The sequence below is a fragment of the Podarcis liolepis genome (genome assembly GCF_965112155.1).
Source record: "Podarcis liolepis genome assembly, chromosome: 1".
NCBI lineage: Eukaryota > Metazoa > Chordata > Lepidosauria > Squamata > Lacertidae > Podarcis > Podarcis liolepis.
Window position 1 is genome coordinate 86,496,711 of NC_139554.1, and position 17,641 is coordinate 86,514,351.

General features: G+C 42.6%; 2 protein-coding genes and 1 long non-coding RNA gene across 6 annotated transcripts in view; 2 read left to right on the forward strand and 1 right to left on the reverse strand.

The window, feature by feature from the left end:
• Nucleotides 1-4,694, forward strand: part of LOC310700826 (C-X-C chemokine receptor type 1-like) — a 21,436-nt gene extending 16,742 nt beyond the window's left edge. For all 4 annotated transcript variants that reach the window (XM_083490751.1, XM_083490753.1, XM_083490750.1 and 1 more), the window contains exon 3: nt 3,323-4,694. In XM_083490751.1, coding sequence (XP_083346877.1) covers nt 3,344-4,435 — 1,092 coding nt within the window. In that variant the 5' untranslated portion in view covers nt 3,323-3,343 and the 3' untranslated portion in view covers nt 4,436-4,694. The remainder of the gene's footprint in view (nt 1-3,322) is intronic.
• LOC310701447 overlaps nt 1-13,043 on the reverse strand; it is a 21,298-nt gene extending 8,255 nt beyond the window's left edge. Inside the window, exon 1 of the long non-coding RNA XR_014523050.1 lies at nt 12,948-13,043. This is a non-coding gene — a long non-coding RNA (uncharacterized lncRNA). The remainder of the gene's footprint in view (nt 1-12,947) is intronic.
• LOC310700976 (C-X-C chemokine receptor type 1-like) lies at nt 8,945-16,247 on the forward strand. Its single transcript, XM_083490933.1, has 2 exons — nt 8,945-9,010; nt 13,393-16,247. Exon 2 carries the CDS (start codon nt 13,414-13,416, stop codon nt 14,506-14,508), a length of 1,095 nt encoding a protein of 364 aa, XP_083347059.1. The 5' UTR covers nt 8,945-9,010; nt 13,393-13,413; the 3' UTR covers nt 14,509-16,247.
• Nucleotides 16,248-17,641: the final 1,394 nt, after the last annotated feature.

The window sequence follows — 17,641 nt, forward strand, 5'->3', positions numbered from 1 at the left end:
ACTCCTAAGCCTACCCCGAGTCATTGATTGGGGGGGGGGGGAGGTGACAATTTTTCCCCGCACCGGGTACCACCTTACCTTGCTACGCCTCTGTATTGGGGAATGTCACTATAGGTTGACTTTTCTTTGCACATAAATGAGACAGCCTGGATTTTGATAATCTATTGAAAGAAGTAATCTCTCCAGTGTTGGCTGTTTCCCAGCATTAAATCAGAGAACAGAGGTCAGTGCAGGAAAATATTTATGCATGAAGCAGCCCATAGTTTTCAGCTGCACTGGGTATTAATCCAGACCTCAGGAATGAGACTTGCATGGCAGACCTGCTAAAGCAAACATGCTGTGCATCTTGGGAAAGAGGTGTGCTCACACTTCCTATTGCAAGAACAGCAAAAGCAACCAAGTTATTGGCACAGATTTCCCCACATTGCCATAAAGATGAAACTTCACACATGTAGTTTTGCTACACAGACATATCCTCTCCAAAGGAAGAGAGCAAAATAGCACGTGTGTATGTTTTGCAGTGGTTATGACAGGGGTTTCGAAGTTATCACTTAAAAATAAACACTTGATCTGTTTTCACATATGATGGTATGCAGTATATACCAGATGTAGCCAATGTGGTGCTCTGTAGATAATGCTGGATTACAACACCCATCATCTCTGACCATTGGCCATGCTGGCTGGGGCTGATGAGAAATGGAGCCAAAGGTCAAAGCCCAAAGAAGAGCATTATGTTGGCTTGCCCTGGTGTACACAGATATCAATTTCCCCACCACCGGTAGGTTCATATTGCAAAGGGAATGTGTGGTAAGTGAGGTGGTCCTCACAGTAGAAAGATGGTTGTTATTTCTGGGTAGGATTCAATTACATACTGGCAAATTCAAGTTGCACATTATGATTCATTGGGAGGTCTTGCACAAAAACCAACTTCTCAAAAAGATCTGATTTCTGTGATAAGGAACGTGACGAGAAAAAATCCTAGAAAGGGTTGAAGCAATGTCATCTCACTTTGCTGCAAATGAATTGGGAATGAATGGCCCAGCATTCAAACTGCATAGCTGGGATTTCTCTAGACTCTAGCTACCATATCTATGTTGCCATAAAGTTCCGCTTTTGTATGGAAGGAAGCCTGGTTAGTTGCATCAAATCAATGCAATTTTTTTGGAAAAGGCAGCCAAGTATATATTCTCATACCTAAGAGAATATATTAGAATATATCTTGGCACCTCAGGCTGGGGCCAAATGTCTCTCTGGACATTGACACTTCCCCCAGGCCACACCCTTTCCCAGTCCACACTACTTATCCCCAAGCTGCACCCTCAGCAGTTTTCCTTTGTGCCTTTCCTTAAATGCCTTTCCCAGAAAACTCCGTGCCATTTCCTCTTCACCCCATTTTCCACCCCACCCCACAAAATAGTCCCCAGCAGAGATTTAAAGTCACAAAATATGCAACAAAGTGAAGGGTGGATATATATAGGCTGTTAGACCTTTAAAGTATGCTCTTCCAAGTGAGTTCCAACATGTCCTCTTAAAAAAATATTTCCAAATTCTCCCTCTTTCCCCAGCATAGGAAAAGACCAAACATTTGGTAGGTTAAAAAATGATTTACTAACAAACTCTCCAAACGTCAGATTCATGTGCTTTTTCATACACCAAACAGAAAAGTTGCACAGGCAGTAAGACGTAGCTTAGTTACAAAGTGATAAAACTTCCTAAATCCTTACCAAGAGGTTGGTGCAAGCCATGAGGCTGAGCTGCAAACCTCCTTACATGCTTAGTTCACAGGTAGACTAAGGCTAACAAAGACTTGATTGCCCATTTCCTCCCTAGGTAAGGGGAAGTGGCATAGCTAAGTCTGACTGGACAATTCATCATCAATCTTTATTACGGTCCAGAGACCCAACAAATCATTACAAAACAATACACAATTCATACAGACTGGACAATTAACCCCTTCATGAATTAATCTGACTTAAGTATTTGGGGTATAGGAGGCTGGTTATCCTATGTTCTCCTTAACATGAGAACTGTGGGAATTCAATATTAACAATGAACTACCTCGCAGGCATGCTGTAAGCCTCTTGACATAAGAATCAGAGACGCAAGATGTATATTTTTGATTTTAATAATGTTTCAGTGTTTCACTTTTAGTTACGTTTAACCTCTTAGAATGAATGAAGGGAAAGGTTTGATTTCTGTGTGAGGTTCCTGTGGGCCTGCATTCTACAACCTTATGCTCTCTAAGCCATAAACAAGAAACCCTGTCAAAGTGGCACAAATGGCCCTCTAGGACAGTGTTTTTCAACCTTTTTTGGGCAAAGGCACACTTGTTTCATGAAAAAAATCACGAGGCACACCAGCATTAGAAAATGTTAAAAAACTTAACTCTGTGCCTATATTGACTATATATAAAGTAATTCTCTTGAATAGGAATCAAATAAACACAAAGAAAGTATTTTATAATTACTTTATTATGAAATAGTAAGTAAACAGAAATATGAAAAATTATAAAATACTTTATTCAGTGCGCAACCTGGGCCTGTTTGGCTGAACACAAAGCTGATATTCTGGCTGGAATCGAACGTTGCGGACCGTTCTCTGCTCAGCAGGGCTTGATCCGCTGATCCCCGCTGAGCCGGCGGCTGACAGCTCCGTCTCCGCACTGTGTGCAGAGAGGGAGATGTCAGAGCCCCGCTGCTCTCTATGGAGAATCGGATGAGAGCGGACCGCCTGTCCGCTCTCATCCGATCCCATCCGATCTGATCCCCACCCAGGACGGATGGAAAATAGGGTGGACGCGGTCCGGCGCCCGCCTAGTGGGCGAAAATTTGACTTTTTTTTTATCTTTCGAATTTTTCAATTTTCCCCACGGCACACCAGGCAACATCTCGCGGCACACTAGTGTGCCGCGGAACAGTGGTTGAAAAACACTGCTCTAGGATGTTATTCTAAGTTTATCATGAGTTAGCCCCAGAGTGTAAAACCAGCTATCCTCGAAGTTTCCTGGGAGAAAGGAGAAGTAAGGGAAGTGAGATAAAGGAAGGAATGTCAATAGCCCGATGAAGGCCTGGTTTCCAGGGCAATGGTGAAAGAAATGCGACATTTTAGACCAATGGCCTGGGCACATTTAGACCACTCCAAGGTGATTGTGGGGGTTAAGATACCAATATGGAGCCATGTGTGTTTTGCTTCTGGTGAGCTGTAACTTTTTGATGCATTTTGAAAATGACAATGGTAAATCTGATCCATGTATAACAGATACATAACCTCTTGATCTTAATGAACTTGTTCGTGTGTCTGTTTTGGCTTAAACTCTATGCAGGTCCACAACAAGACCTCAAGGATGGCAAATACATTTGTGCTTTCTGATTTGGATCTTTCGGACCTAGACTTAGACGCTAATTACAGTGACTACTATGGCACTTTCAACCCTAACAGTGTAGCAGCAAAAGCACCGTGTGGAATCGATGTTATGCCACCTGTGTTCAAATACCTAGTGGCATTCATCTATGGCCTGACATGCCTTCTGAGCCTGGTGGGGAACTCCCTGGTGGTTCTAGTGATTGCCTACAACAAAAGAAACCGTTCTGCCACAGATGTGTATCTTCTGAATCTCGCCATTGCTGATCTCCTCTTTGCACTCACCTTGCCGTTCTGGGCTGTAGATAGAGCGCATGAATGGATCTTTGGCACTCCCATGTGCAAAATCCTGTCACTCCTGAAGGAAGTCAACTTCTACAGCGGCATCCTCCTGCTGGCCAGTATCAGCATGGATCGCTACCTGGCAATAGTTCATGCTACTCGGGCAGTCACTCAGAAGAGGAGCTGGGTCAGATTTGTCTGCGTTGGCATCTGGCTGCTCTCCCTCATCCTCTCCCTTCCTGTAATTATCTTCCATGAGGCTTTCTTGCCAACTGAGAAGATGAAATGGGTTTGTTATGAAAATATTGGATGGAATCAAACATCTGAGATTAGGGTGAAACTGAGAATCCTGCCACAAACGTTTGGCTTCATTCTTCCCTTGATCATCATGCTCTTCTGCTATGGTGTGACGGTACACAGACTCTACCAGACCAAGAACAGTCAAAAAAAGAAGGCCATGAAAGTCATCTTGGCTGTGGTGCTGGTCTTCCTGGTCTGTTGGCTGCCCTACAATATTTCTCTGCTTGCTGATACCTTGATGAGGATGGCAGCTATTGCTGAAAGCTGCAGCCGCCACCGCAGCATCAATGCAGCCCTTTCGGGTACTGAAATCCTGGGATTTGCTCACAGCTGCATAAACCCCATCATATATGCCTTCATAGGACAGAAGTTCCGGAACAACTTCCTCAAGATCCTGGTCACAAGAGGCATCATCAGCAAAGATGCCTTGACTCGATTTAGAAAGGGTTCCTCCTTCTCATCTACCTCTGGCATCACCTCTACAACTCTGTAATAGGCTGGGGGGAAGAAAAAAAGGGAGAAACAGACCACTCAAGACAGAGTATGTCCAGCCACTGTTACAACGAAGGTCTTTGTAGACTTCAAGAATCAGGTCCAATAAGATGATACCACTGAAATGCTAAAAAAGCCCAACCACTATTTTTGCCAATATTAGTGGAGATTCAGCAGTGCCAATATAGAGTTCCTTATAAACAATGTCCAAACAATCTCCTGTTCTCTGTCTAAAGTAGAATGTTGTGACAAAACTTTGAGTGGATGTAGCCATCATTTTTATATGTAGTTAAGTAAAAATGTGATATATAGAGAGTAGGCAAACTACATTCCCTTTCTACTTTTAATTCATTATTTTATAGATCTGTCTTTAGTATACTTTAAATTGAATATATTTATACATCTTGATAGAAATATGTTTCTGCTGTAAACTGCAGTGCTATGCTTAAAGTCAGTCACGGACCCTCTAGCAAATGCTTTAAACGCATCCTTTGGCACAAACAGTCCTGTTTCTACACTCACGTTAATTAGAAAACAGATGTTTATGTTTTTTAACACTATGGTAACCCTTAATCTTGTAACAAAAAATAATTTGAATTTGTTTGAATAATTTGAATGATTTGTTTTTTTCTTTCTGTGCAACTGTTCTTCATACTATGCTAAAATTAAATATTGATTTCTGTTCTAATTTTTAAACACCTCTGAAAACATTTGTATGCTGCCAAGCTTTTGCTGGCAATATAGAAAACATCCTTCTGCAATACTTAGTTGACCTGTGATTTTATTTTTTCATATGGTTGTTATCACATGGTTTTATGTATGATTGTTGTAAACTGCCCTTTTTCTGAACAGAGGTTTATACATATATTTTTTATATGTAAATAAATAAATAAAAATCTGAGATAACTATACTTCCGCTTCTTCCAGATTGAGGGGGGGGGGCGTCAGAAGGAAATTAAATGCATACAGTACGGAACAGCAATTGCATCATTGGCAGTGACTTTTCACAAGAGCAGTCCCCAAGAAGCATAGGCTGTATTAGGAGGTGAGGAAAAAAATGACTCCCTCATTTCAGCTGGACGTAGGAATACTAAAGTTTCTATTTTAATTTCCAACTAGTGACGTATTTGCACATTTGTTAGACTTCATGTGTTCTACCTGAATGACTTGCTCTCAGTGTCTGTAGTTGATGCTTAATGTGTCATGCTTAATGACATCACTATGACCTGTCTCTGTGTGTCAGCGGTTGGACTGAGGAGGAATGGTGGGGGCTGCCCCCTTTCTTCTGAACCTTCCCAGGAACAGGAGGACAGTATAGATTTAGAACAGTGGTTTGCAGAAGGTCATAGTTCAGAGGCTGCAGACGGGAGAAGCCGGGAAATATTGGGAGAGGAACAGCAGGAAGAAGAAACACCAAGGGAGAGACAGCTGACAGACTCAGTGTCTTTGGAGAGCATTCCTGACCTCCCCCCAACCTAGGACCACGCAAGCATTGAGGATAGTGGAACAGAAACTCAGAGGCAGAAAGCTCAGATTAGCCAACGCAAGAGTGGCGTAAAATAGAAGAGACAGAGGGGGTTGGACTTTACTCGGAGCAATGCCATTATCTTAGGGAGACCACTTTTTTTTGTGTCTCTCTGTGAATTATGGAATAAATTACTTGGTAAGAACTCCTCTTGTTTACTGCTTCTTGGCTGCCACCATGGGAGGGTTCAGATTCTCTAAAGCCTGACACTGTGGCATCACTGGGGCCCTTAGGTCTCAGATCTGGGCCCTGAAACCCCAGGGTCTGGGATGCTCCTGACCTGGCAAATCCGTGTGTAAATACCTTACAAAGAAATGAGGACGAATGCAAGATGAATGCTCGTTGTTGCCTAACCACCCAACAAGCAAGTCAGAATGAATGCTCAACAAAGACCCCTCTCAGACATCTCTTTTTATTGTGCATTCATGATGATTTGATGGTATCGAGATGGTTATATGCAAGCCCGCTTTCAGCACCATTGACACTGGCAAAGGTTTTGGGCAGCAATACAGCTTTGTTTCCTTTAAATTTATTTTTATTGAAACTTTTCAGCATGGAACACAATAAAAATACAAAGCCCTCTATCAGAAGTACAGTTGTACCTCGGGTTAAGAACTTAATTCGTTCTGGAGGTCCATTCTTAACCTGAAACTGTTCTTAATCTGAGGTACTACTTTAGCTAATGGAGACTCCTGCTGCCACTGAGCCGCCATCGTGCGATTTCTGTTCTCATCCTGAAGCAAAGTTCTTAACCCGAGGTACTATTTCTGGGTTAGCTGAGTCTGTTACCTGAAGCATCTGTAACCCGAAGCATTTGTAATCCAAGGTACCACTGTAGATCTTGACTCACATAAAAGGGGGTGGACCCTCCCAGCTCTCACCTGGAAGCAGTGGCGGAGCTTCATGCTCCAGCACCGGGGGGCGGAGCGCAGGTAGGGGCAGGCCTGGCGCACGTCCCAGGGGTGTGGTATGCTGCCCACAGGGGCGTGATGTGTATCCTGGGGGCGTGGCATGCCGCCTGCAGAGGCATGGCACCCAGCGCGGCCGGGGGAGCAGCTGCAATGGCACCCCACCGGGATCGCGTTGCTGGGTGCGGTGCGCTCCCCCCGCACTCCTCTTCCTCTTCCTCTGCCAGTGCCTGGGAGCTTCCCTTTTCCCAACCTCGCACCCTGGGAGACCCTTCCCTGTCTCTCACACAGGGTTTTTCACCTTCCATCCATCACCTTCTTGTGTGTGCCCTCATTAACCCATAGTAGAGGACCTCAAAAAATAAAACAAAAGCAAAAGTAAAGTGGATAAAAGAAGAAAGAGAAATAGAAAACACAAGAAGTAAAGCTCATGAAAAATAAAAGGAAAGAGAGCAACGAGAAGGAAATAAATTGGACTTCTGATTCTTCATCTGTCAATTATGTATATAAACATTATTCAAAATATTCAGTGTTCAGAATAGTATCCAGCTGTATTCCAAGGTAATACCACTCTGCTCATCAATCTGCTAGGCAGTATTTTTCCAATATTCAACCCCAGGTATCTCATTCATTTCCCTTTCCACACAAAATGTCCAAAAGGGGCTCCTCAATTGTTATTATTGCTAAAAGTCAAGAATAGTCTTCCTCCAGTCCAGTATTATGACTTTATCTCCAAGAAATTCCAACATCCATTATTAGAATAATAATCCCTAATTAATACAGAGTAATAATCCATGGTTATATAAAGCTTTATTTCCAACGGATGCAGGTGCCATAGCTTTCTGCCTGTAACTTTTTGTAGCAGAATTCTGCAGTTCTTTTGTTTCACTATTGTTGCACTATGCAGGCACGTCCAACAGGTAGATTGTGATCTACCGGTAGATCACCGGACGTCTGTGGTAGATCATTGGTTGATCACTGGCTCCCCCCAAAGAAGCTCAACAACTTTGGCTCCCCTAAAAAACGCTCAAGATTTTTTACCTGAACCCCCCAAAAAGGGGGTCAATCACTGGCAGTTTTTAACTCTGTGAGTAGATCGCAGTGTCTTGGAAGTTGGCCACCCCTTCATATAGCATAAGAGTGCCCCTCCAGATGGCAATAATGCAGTAGCTCTGGGGAAGTGTCACAGAACAACGAATAAAGTGGAATGATGTGTGGACAGTCTGGTATAAAACCATTACTATTGCACTGTTATTGTGTCACTGACAGGCTGAAGAATATGCCTATGAGAAAACACCAGTTAGGGTGTGTGGGGGTGTGGGGGTGTGTGTGCGTGTATAATCTAACCTCTGTGTAAGCTTTGTGCAAGCAAGTCTGAATAAGTGAATAGCTCATTGGCATGAGCCCTAAGTCACTTTAATTTTTTTTTTACATTTAGAGAGTGAGGTTGAGAGATAAAGGCAGTGGTGGAACGCAAGTCTCCAAGCTTTACATCAGTCTGCATTTCTCCTGCACAGCCCTGGTTCTCAGATGTGGACCTCACAAATCCTGTTGTGTAACACCAAGAATTTGCACTACACGGTTGCAGTAGGATTTTGTGGAAGGCACTTAGCCATAATTTGATGGGAAGTTGGTAAACGTGATTTACGTAGGGTTTACCTCTTATCCTTTTCTTCTCCCAAAAATTTCCCATAAGGCAGTGGAGCTTTAGGAATAGTGTTTTCCTTCTCCTAGATGAGCTACCTACCCAGGTTGACAAGCCCTATCTGCCCCTCACTTCCCTCCACAGCATGTGCAGAAACTGCCTTCTTCACCAATGGACCCACTATTGGTCTCATTTGCTCAGAGCCTGTCTTCGCATACAGGGGAAGTTTGCAGGTAATGCACTGCGAACTAGTATCTTGTTGGGGCAATCAAAGTGAAGGAACTGAGCAAGCCACCTACTAGTATACTTCTCACAGTTGGAGCTGTTTCCTGTTATAGTCATCCACAGGCCATTCCTCACCCCGCCTCTTAGGTAATGTAACGAAGGGTTTGATGTGCTCTGTGGAGGGAAGTTTTGCAAAGGCCAGTTCCTCCTAGAAAACCCGAACTTTCAGCACCACATGCTGGTGTCCTCAAGACGATTCCCTAAAGCAGGCAGGTAAGTGGATGACTCTGTCTAACTTTGCATAGGACTGAGGACATGAGAATGATGATAAGGACAGTACATTAATATATTGGGAGCAATGCATTGATAGGCAAAACTTGGTATTCCAGGGTGCTAAAGTCCTACATAAATGTCTAACAAGCTAGATGATAAAAGTGAAGTTGCTGTAGCATTTTGACGGTGAGATCCTCACTGTTCATCATGATGATTGTATCTGTCTTGTATTGCGATGTCAGTCGGCAGACTCAAATCTTACTAAATATTATTTGGAACAGCATATTAAATTATACCAGTCTAAAACCCATTTTGCATGTGATATTACAGCACTGATCATAGTTTTCTTGCAATTGAGCATACAGTATTTCCAATTTTAAAGAATAATCGGAAACAAAATACACACAGAGATGTCTGGTACTGTGTGTTTAAATATTAATGTTGTGTTATAATTGTTGTAGCCCATTCTGGGACTTCAGGATGAAAGGCAGGGAAAATAATAAGAATAATAATGCAGTAGTAGTAGTAGTAGTAGTAGTAGTAGTAGTAGTAGTAATAATAATAATAATAATAATAATAATAATAATAATAATAATAATAGATAATTTTGAATACAAAGTGATGCACCTGATACTGAATTGCAGCTGTCTCTGATGTGGGGTGGGGATGCGGGTGGCGCTGTGGGTTAAGCCAAAGAGCCAAGGATTTGTTGATCAGAAGGTCGGCGGTTTGAATCTCCGCGACAGGGTGAGCTCCTGTTGCTCGGTCCCAGCTCCTGCCAACCTAGCAGTTCGAAAACACGTCAAAGTGCAAGTAGATAAATAGGTACTGCTCCGGCGGGAAGGTAAACGACGTTTCCGTGCGCTGCTCTGGTTCGCCAGAAGTGGCTTAGTCATGGCCACATGACCCGGAAGCTGTACGCTGGCTCCCTCGGCCAATAAAGCGAGATGAGCGCCGCAACCCCAGAGTCGGTCATGACTGGACCTAATGATCAGGGGTCCCTTTACCTTACCTGATCTGGGGTAGATGATTATAAGCAGCTCACATATTTGGAACTAATACAGAATGACTTCTGAGGTGGAACAGCTATCTAGAGAAGGATTCTGCAAGTGATGATGAGCTATAGACAGCATCATCATTATCAACAATTGCAACAACTATTTACTACAGCTGTTGCTGCTACCCCTCATAAGCCAAAAAAACCAGGTTTCTGGCCTCATAGAGCTTACAGCATAAATTTTGCCTGGGGAAAACAGAGAAAGGTGAAGGGAAAAAGATGCTGCTCTTATATTCTTAAAGGAAGCAGCTAATAGTACACTCATCACACTCACGCTCACACACCCCGAAAGTGAAGCTGCCTCCACAGGAGAGACCTGTTTATACAGGAAATCACTGTCAGGTATTCAACAGCAGCTACACCTCTGCATGAGTCTCCTCATGCATTTTCTAGGACTTCGTGATTACACAGACTGGCATTGCAATGTACCACGCATTTCCCCCCGACTCTTTGCAGCATGCATCAGGGATACAGACCAAACTGTCATGTAGTGCCTGGCTATGTAGTAATTATGGGGTATTCCATTGGACCAGCGAGCAAAAGGGAGTTTACAGTGTCAGCCCAAAGAAGCATTTAATCGCAACAGGAGGCTCAGTGGCAGCTTCTGAGCCAAATCATTTTTGTTCACTCCCATGTTACAGCAGCATTTTAGAAACAGAATGTCCAAATCTACATTGAACTCGTCACCAGACTAATATTACAAATCATATGAAGGATAAGAATATCAGGAAATGTCACTATAGGTTGATTTTTTTTGCACATAAATGAGTCAATCTGGATTTTGAATATATACTGAAAGCAGTCATCTCTCCAGTGTTGGTTGTTTCCTAGCCTTAAAGCAGAGAACCAAGGTCCATGTAGGAAAAACTTTATGCATTGGGTATTAACGCAGACCTCAGGAATGAGACTTGCATGGCAGACCTGCTACAGCAAACATGCTGTGCATCTTGAGAAAGAGGTGTGCTCACACTTCCTATTGCAAGAACAGCAAAAGCAACCAAGTTATTGGCACAGATTTCCCCACATTGCCGTAAAGGTGAAACTTCACACATGTAGTTTTGCTACACAGACATATCCTCTCCATAGGAAGAGAGCAAAATAGCACGTGTGTATGTTTTGCAGTGGTTATGACAGATGTTTTGAGGTTATCACATAAAAATAAACACTTGATCTGTTTTCACATATGATGGTATGCAGTATATACCAGATGTAGCCAATGTGGTGCTCTGACTATTGGGAAATGAGGAATGGAACAAATGGGAGATGAAGTCCAAGATAAAAGGAGAGCACCATGCTGCCTACCTCTGGTGTACACAGATATCAAATTCTTCACCACATGTAGTTAAACCTCATAAAAGGAAAACATTGTGCATTAGTTGCTCCAGTGCTCTTTTTCTAGAAAAAAATGGTCTGGAACTCAACATGAGTGCCTCCCTTCTTCTCTTATAATGGTGCCCACCTTAAAGGTGCTGGAACTGAGTTCCGGTGAGTTCTAGCTGAAAAAAAGCCCTGGTTGGTCCTCAGAATAGACAATAAACCCCTCAAGACAGGTGCTATTTTAGGGAGAGACTCAATCACGTACAGTGGTACCTCGGGTTACAGATGCTTCAGGTTACAGATGCTTCAGGTAACAGACTCCACTAACCCAGAAATAGTGGCTCGGGTTAAGAACTTTGCTTCAGGATGAGAAGAGAAATCATGCGGCGGCAGCAGGAGGCCCCTTTAGCTAAAGTGGTACCTCAGGTTAAGAACAGTTTCAGGTTAAGAATGGACCTCCAGAACGAATTAAGTTCTTAACCCAAGGTACTACTGTACTGGCAAATTCATGTTGCACAATTTTTGACTTTTTGTTACAGTATAAGGAAAATGACAGGGGAAAGCACCATAAAGCTTTGGAGCAATGAAGCTTTGAATGCTCAGCAAACAGGTCATCTGGAAGCACCCATTATTTTCCAAATAATCCCCCTATTGCAGAAATTCCCATACGTTATTTTATTTTTTGGCTGCTTTAGTACCTGTGTGAGCCCTTGTTGTGTGCAGGAATCACAGATATCCATGATCAATTACACATTTTAAAAAATAAGCACAATAAACACTAACAGAAATGAAAGGAAGGGGTATAAATAAAACTAGAAAAAACTTAAAAGAGTTTTGAAAAGGAGGCACAACCCTCTTGGGAACAAGTTAAAGGTAAAGGGACATCTGACCATTAGGTCCAGCCACTGCCGACTCTGGGGTTGTGGCGCTCATCTCCCTTTATTGGCAGAGGGAGCCGGCGTACGGCTTCCGGGTCATGTGGCCAGCATGACTAAGCCACTTCTGGAAAAGCCAGAGCAGCGCATGGAAACGCTGTTTACCTTCCCGCCAGAGCAGTACCTATTTATCTACTTGCACTTTGACGTGCTTTTGAACTGCTAGGTGGGCAGGAGCAGGGACCGAGCAACGGGAGCTCACCCCGTTGCGGGGATTGGAACCACCAACCTTCTGATCGGCAAGTCCTAGGCTCTGTGGTTTAACCCACAGCGCCACCCGCGTCCCTTCTTGGGAACAAAATATGCTTTTAATAATTAAATTATTTCCCTGTTGCTGCAATCTATGGCCTCTGTGGAATGATAGAAAACCCAGTCTTTGTTTTCATTAGGAAAAGTGGGAGAAATGGCCACGCATTCAACCTGCATAGTTGGAATCTGTCTGGAATTGACCTATCATATCTATGTTGTCAGAAAGCTCTTGTGTGGAAAGAAGCCTGGTTGGTTTTATCAAATCAATGCAATTTTTTGTGTGTGTGGAAAAGCCAGCCACTTTTATGTTTTCACACACCAGTGATGGGGAACCTCCTCCTGCAAGAGTCAGCTGGTTCCCCCAAGAGCTCAGGACCACAAATGGAGCACCCTGATTTTGAACAGTGAGATATTGGAGGGTATGGATAGAAAAAAGTAGATCTTTTTCCTCAGTGATCTCTCCCTGAATCAGCCTCCTGATTCCACTCCTGTCCCAAAGCAAACTCTTGTCACTTGTGGCAGAGTTTTCTGCACGCAGTATAATCTGGATTCCAAAGGCTATTCTGTTTAGCAACAGGTTTTGAATGTTAGCACGAAATGGAAATGTTAGATGAGTGCCAGGTTCCTTTTAGCTCTACTGTTTGGTTCTTGTGTAACATTGACTGATATGCAGGATTTAAGATGCAGCAGTTTTAACTTTGTTAAAATGCTCAAGCATTTTGAGAATGGTTAAACTTAGGTTGGGCCCATATATAACAAATATGTATCCCACTGATCTTAATGAACTCGTTCATATGTCTGTTTTGGTTTCATACTCTACACAGGTCCAGAGCAAGACCTCAATAATGGCAAATTCAGTTCTGATTTCTGATCTGGATTTTCTGGACTATTATCTAGATGGTAATTACAGTGATGTCTACGGCACCTTTGACCCTAACAGTATAGCAGCAGCAGCCTCACCTTGCAGAATTAATGTTACGCCAGATGTTTTAAAGTACCTAGTGGCATTCATCTATGGTCTCACATGCCTTCTGAGCCTGGTGGGAAACTCCTTGGTGGTTCTGGTGATTGCCTACAACAAAGGAAACCGTTCTGCCACAGATGTGTATCTTCTGAACCTTGCCATTGCTGATCTCCTCTTTGCACTTAGTTTGCCATTCTGGGCTGTAGAAAAAGTGCATGAATGGATCTTTGGTACTCCTGTATGCAAAATCCTGTCACTCCTGAAGGAAGTCAACTTCTACAGCGGTATCCTCCTGCTGGCCTGTATCAGCGTGGATCGCTACCTGGCAATCGTTTATGCTACTCGGGCAGTCACTCAGAAGAGAAGCTGGGTCAAATTTGTCTGTGTTGGGATCTGGCTGTTCTCCTTCCTCTTCTCCCTTCCTGGGATTATCTTCCGTGTGGCTTACCTACCACCTGATTTCTACAAGTGTGTTTGCTATGAAAATATTGAAGGGAATCAGACATCTGAGATTAGGGTGAAACTGAGAATCCTGCCACAAACGTTTGGCTTCTTTCTTCCCTTGATCATCATGCTCTTCTGCTATGGTGTGACGGTACACAGACTCTACCAGACTAATAACAGTCAAAGAAAGAAGGCCATGAAAGTCATCTTGGCTGTGGTGCTGGTCTTCCTGGTCTGTTGGCTGCCCTACAATATCTCTCTGCTTCTTGATACGTTAATGAGGTCTGGAGCTATTGGTGAAACCTGTGACCTTCGCAACAGCATCGATGCAGCCCTTTCGGGTACTGAAATCCTGGGATTTGCTCACAGCTGCATAAACCCCATCATATATGCCTTCATAGGGCAGAAGTTCCGGAACAACTTCCTCAAGATCCTGGTCACAAGAGGAATCATCAGCAAAGAAGCCTTGACTCGGTTTAGAAGGGGTTCCTCCTTCTCATCCACCTCTGGCATCACATCTACAACTCTGTAATAGCCATGCTTGTAAGGAGGCTTCAAGAGTCAGACTCACTAAAGTGATACCACTGAGATGCTTAAAAAAAACACCTGTATACCTTTGGGTATAGGGCGGTGTAGCAATAATAAAATAAATAAAATAAAAATAATCTGCCAGTATTGGCTTAGATTCAGCAATGATTATTGATGACACAAAACATCCCCACATGCTTGTCAGAAAAGCAAATATGTCTATTTTCCTCCCAGAAAGTTTTTGTGATTCAAATAATCTGAACATTTGCACACCAGGTATTGTACACCCAGAAACATGTATAATGTTCTCAAATGGAATTCTGTGCATTAAAACCAAGATGGCTACCAGTTTATGTCCAGTGCAGATAATATACAGTTCTTTGATAAATGATAGCCAGACAATATCCTGTTCTTCCATAGCCAATCTGTCTAAAGTAGAATCCTGTGACAAAATTCTGGGTGGATTTATATGCTTAACAAAAAATAAGATATATGGAGAGAAAACAAACTTAATTCTAACTCTGTCTCGAATTCATTTTTAATTATTCTTTTATAGATCTTTCTTTTGTTTACTTTAAAATGAATTTGTTAATACATCTTGATAGAAATATGATTTTGCTGTAAATTTGCCTGCGGAGCTATGATTAAGTCAAAGCAATGGTGGTAATAAGGAATAATGCACACAATGGCCTTTAGGGAAAAGGCCCGTCTCCATAACTTTTACCTGAGGTCACATGTTTCCCTAATAGTTAGGGTATGTTCCCATTACTGCTTAATCCAAATCCAGTGTTTCCACTGCTAGTTTTTGAAGCTGCATTCACACGTTATTTACAATTAATATTAATCCTGTAGTTTCTTGACATACTGCTGTTTGCTGCAGTTCTCTCAAAACATTTGCTATGTTTTAAGCTGCTAATGCGAACATACAATGAATTAAGGAACAGGATGCATTGATCTGATTGCCATAATTCACTTGTGTCTAGGTAGGTAGGTTCATTGTGCACATCTAGAGCCAGTGTCAGGGACTGGGCAGAGGAGGAGGAGTGGTGGAGACTCCCTCCCCATCCTGACCCTTCCAGGGAGGAGGAAGACTGTATAGATTCACAACAGTGGTTTGCGGGAGGTCACAGCTCAGAGGCAGATGAGGAGGAAAAGTTGAGAAATAATGGGAGAAGAGGAGCAGGCAGAGCTGGAGCAGCAGCTGGCTGACACGTTGTCACTAGAAAGCATTCCAGACCCACCATCTCCCAGAACCTGGCGAGCCTTAAAAGTAGGAGAGCAAAGAACTCAAAGACAGAGGGCACTTAGTGGCACCCATAGAGGAGATGATGACGATGAATGGAGATTCACTTGGGACAATGTCATTATCCAAGAGGCTGGATTCTGTAGCCTCTCTCTGTAAAGTTTGAAATAAAAAAGGACTGTAAGAAACCTTTCCTTGTCTTTATAGTTTCCTGGGCAACCAGCCGAGAGCTGCTGACTGCACCCTGACAGCCAGAAATGGAGAACTGATGACCTAGTGTGAGCTTCAAACAGTCTACATGGCTGTTGATGCAGGATATCTCAGGGATAAAGTATCAGCCCTCTGCCTCTGCCTATACTGCCAGTGTTGTAGCTAGCTGTATGCAATAAGAAGGTCTGGCTGATGTTATGTAGATATGTATTCCTACAAATTCTAAACAGATGACATGTTACTTTCCCTTATTATATAAGATGTTGGCCCAATAAATAATCCTGGTTTAACTATTCCATCTCTCTTATATTTTCTACATGTACAGCACCTGATCAAGTTGTTATTAAAACACTAACAACAAAGACTTTTACAAGATTATACACTGATACCTTAAGTTGCATGTCTTATAGGTCACTCATTTAGAAGTGCCTGCTGTGGAAGAATACTTGATACCTATGCCCATTTTTTGGCATAGGTTTGGTTGTCTCTCAAGATTTCATCACTAAATTGAGTACAAGGGTTCCTGAGGTAGGGGCAGCAGACTTCATCACCATTTGAATACTGAGGTGACTTCACCTATTGTTTCATGTGATGGATCCAAACTCGCAGATTACACTATCCATTTAAAAATCACAATATTTTTTGTTTCTAAAAAATCCCAAGTAGCATCAGGCACTTCCCAATAGGTGTGTGTGTTTTTTTGTGTGTGTTTATGTGTGTACGTCTGTGCATGTATATGTGTGTTTGTGTGTATACACAAAAATACATCAACTGAAGCTTCCAGGCGCATGAACATCCAATGGATAATATGCATTTGTGCATGTAACATATGACAATCTGTGTATGGGTTTCCCACTATTTTGTCCATGGAATTGCTTTCCATACAAGTAAGCAGTCCTGAATCATTTATAGCACAACCCAATACATCCTACTCAGAAGAAAGCCCCATTGAACTTAGTGGGACTTATCACCATGATGGAACAGTGTAGAACGAGTATTTAGGAAACCTCATGTGCTTCTGTAGGAAAGTGCTTGCTATGGAGTCTTCACAAGCTGTGCACACTGAGGTTAAATGTTAGCATATTTCTCCCTACTGCATTAGAAAGAAGAAAGCTTGATGAGCAGATTAGATGTCTCTTAACTTTAGAAGTCAGTCAGTCTTTGGATGGAGATATTTTAGATGTGGGGAATATTTCTACAGACCTCTCCAGAAACAGATTTTTTTTTTTGTTTAGTCAATGTTCAGATGGACATGATGTCCAATGACTGTATTTTGCAACAAATCATGTTGCTATATTGACTGGAATCTTTTGATGCAACAGAGACCACAAATTTCCTTTCATGCACAAGTGTACAGCTGTTCTAGAATCCAATAAAATAATGAACTACAGTGGTGCCCCGCAAGACGAATGCCTCGCAAGACGAAAAACTCGCTAGACGAAAGGGTTTTTCGGTTTTGTGTTGCTTCGCTAGATGAATTTCCCTATGGGCTTGCTTCGCAAGATGAAAACGTCTTGTGCTTTTTTCTTAAAGCCGTTTGAAGAGGCGCAGTTGCGACGGACCACACTTCGCAAGACGAAAAACATCGCAAGACGAAAAGACTCGCGGAACGAATTATTTTCATCTTGCGAGGCACCACTGTAGTGCATATTCAATGTAATCAATGTGTATATTCAGTAGGATC

Coding starts and splice junctions, on each gene's coding strand:
- LOC310700976 (XM_083490933.1), top strand. CDS start 13,414: ATGGCAAATTCAGTTCTGATTTCTGATCTGGATTTTCTGGACTATTAT.